The 2,500-nt window shown below is 52.6% G+C and overlaps 1 protein-coding gene across 1 annotated transcript in view; it reads left to right on the top strand.

Moving 5' to 3' along the window:
- LOC118363108 (uncharacterized) overlaps positions 1-2,500 on the top strand; it is a 19,967-nt gene that overhangs the window by 17,393 nt on the left and 74 nt on the right. Inside the window, exons 2-3 of the mRNA XM_035743819.2 lie at positions 419-579; positions 945-2,500. The exon at positions 945-2,500 is cut by the window's right edge and continues 74 nt beyond it. Of these exons, the coding sequence (XP_035599712.1) occupies positions 419-579; positions 945-2,318 (1,535 nt within the window). The 3' untranslated portion in view covers positions 2,319-2,500. The remainder of the gene's footprint in view (positions 1-418; positions 580-944) is intronic.

Here is a 2,500-nt window from a genome sequence, read left to right on the forward strand (position 1 = left end):
ACAATGGAGCTAGTCATTGTGATTTATTTGAGCCCAGAGAAAACATTAGACGGACAGAATTTCTCAAATTAGATTGAAGCGGAAACTCGTTATTGGCAGTTAGATTACTTAGATTTGCCAATATTTAAACAGACAAGGCTATCACCATAGAGACAAAGAAATAAACTGGAAAATTGTTCAAATTCTCATAAATATTTTGAAGGTGCTCTTATCGAAGTTGAATTTGATTGTAATGGTAACAAGGTGATGCGGAGAGTGCTGAAAGACACATCAGCCGACAGCAAGTTGCAGATCAAATAAGGCAAAATTCTGCCAATTTAAATTCCTCAGTGATAATATAATTCCATGACTGTTGATAGTACACGAATACAACGCCTTGTGTGGTTTCAATTTATCCTCTGATTGGTTTCTTCCCCAGTCCATCACATTCAGCACGTCCTGCTATTGGCTGCAGCCGTGACATCGGTCCAGGTCCCAGACCCCTCCTTCAGCCTGTCCAATGAGAGGACTTCGATTGAGAGGACATATGAGCTGACCAAGTATCTGGAGCATCAGCTGAGAGAGATAAAGGACACCTATGTGAGCACTGTGACTGTATATAGATGCTGTGTTGAAGAACATTTACGTTGGAGCATGTCAATGTTTCGTTCCACAAGTGTTTGAATTCAACACATATTTGAGAAGCCTGGTTCCATTCTGTTTCTGCTCCAGCCAACCCCTTGGTCTTTGCCATGGGGAGTTTGTTTAAACAGAACCAGACTGGCACCCAGACTTGTGTTTGAGCATAACCAATCCATGTCTGAATTCACATGTTGGATTAAATATTCCTTCTCTCCCTCCCACTCCCTCTTTCCATACCCGCTCTTGACTGCCTCTTTCCCCCCTCTGCTCATCCTCCATCTCCTCCTTCTGTTACTCCTCCCATCCCCCCTTCCCTCCCTCAGTTATCCTACCTGGGCCCGCCGTTCAGTGACCCAGACTTCTCCCCTCCGCGGCCCAACAGCACAGCCCTGTCCTTACCCAGCGCGGCCACCCGTCTGGAGCTGTGGCGGGGCCTGGAGAACCGTGCAAGGCTGGCCCAGAACCAGAGGGCTTACTCTGTTCTGCTGGGGGCGGTGAGGGAGCTGGCCCGCTCCACTCTCTGCCCCTACCTCCAGAGCTCCCTGCTGCACTTTTCTACAGGCCTGGATGGTCTGTTAGGGTCTATATCAGGCCTCATGAACACACTGGGGTATGCCCTGCCTCCTGCTGGGATTGAGGCGCAGTACCCACGTAAGGGCACAGGGGGCGATGGAGAGGCGACGGGACGCAGACCAGCTCCACTTATGAGTCAGGGTCTCTATAAGACAGGGGCGGAGATGGGGGCGGGACCAAGGAGGCATCCCCTTGATGATCAGAGGGGTGCTGGGACCAACAGAGGGCTGGTGAGAGGACAAAAGGAGGAGAGCACCAGGAGAGAAATGACGGAGAGAAAGAGGGAGCGAGAGAAGGATAGAGGGAGGGGAAGGGAGGGAAGGAAAGCGGAGGTGACAGGGGCTGCGGTTAGGAGCGTGGGATCGAGGCAGGAGGGGAGAGGGGAGCGAGGGAGGAAAGGAAGGAAGAGACACTCAGAGGATTGGGAGGGGGCCAGTGAAGACAGGGAAGAGGAGGAAGAGTTGGAGAGAGAGGGAGGGAGCGAGAGATGGGGGAGGAGGAGAAGGCTGCTGAGTGTTTCAGAGGAAGGAGAGAGAACAGTGAAGCAGGGTCCACTGGAGTCTGACGCCAGAGTCACTCTGTCCTTCTCAGACAGACAGACCTTCCCCCAACAACAACTCCTAAACAACAATAACAATAACAACTATGATAACGACAACCTCAACAGCTACAACTTCAACTACCCCCACCAAAACAAGGAACGAGCCAGAGAGGTGGATGCAGAAAACAGGGCGACAGAGGAGGAACATTACATCATCAGAGAGTCTGCATCCCTCCTCTCCTCCTCTCCATCCCTACATCCCCAGCGCCGATCCCCTCGCTCCTTATTCTCCCCCACCCTCCACCCCCCCCTCTCCCTCTTCTACCCATTTGGCACAGGGACAGGGGAGGGACACACCCTTTTGTCAGAACCAGTGCCCTTGTCATTGAGGAGGGGTCCCCCCCTGCTGCCGCCCCCTCCCCTGTCCCCCCTCCTGTCCTCCTCCCCTCTGCTGGCGGTGCGGCCGGCGCTCAACGACTTCTCCAGGAAGGTGGAGGGCTTCTGGGTGCTGAGGGAGCTGCAGAGCTGGCTGTGGCGCTCCGCCAAGGACTTCAACCGCCTTAAGAAGAGACTTAGAGTCTGACAGACTGAGAGAGGACACACAGAGACAGAGGAATTGAAGGAGGACACACACACAAACATACAAACCCTCTCTCTCTTTCTCTTTCTCTTTCTCTTTCTCTTTCTCTCTCTCTCTCTCTCTCTCTCTCTCTCACACACACACACACACACACACACACACACACACACACACACACACACACA

The sequence above is a fragment of the Oncorhynchus keta genome, chromosome 30 (genome assembly GCF_023373465.1).
Source record: "Oncorhynchus keta strain PuntledgeMale-10-30-2019 chromosome 30, Oket_V2, whole genome shotgun sequence".
Taxonomy (NCBI): Eukaryota; Metazoa; Chordata; class Actinopteri; order Salmoniformes; family Salmonidae; genus Oncorhynchus; species Oncorhynchus keta.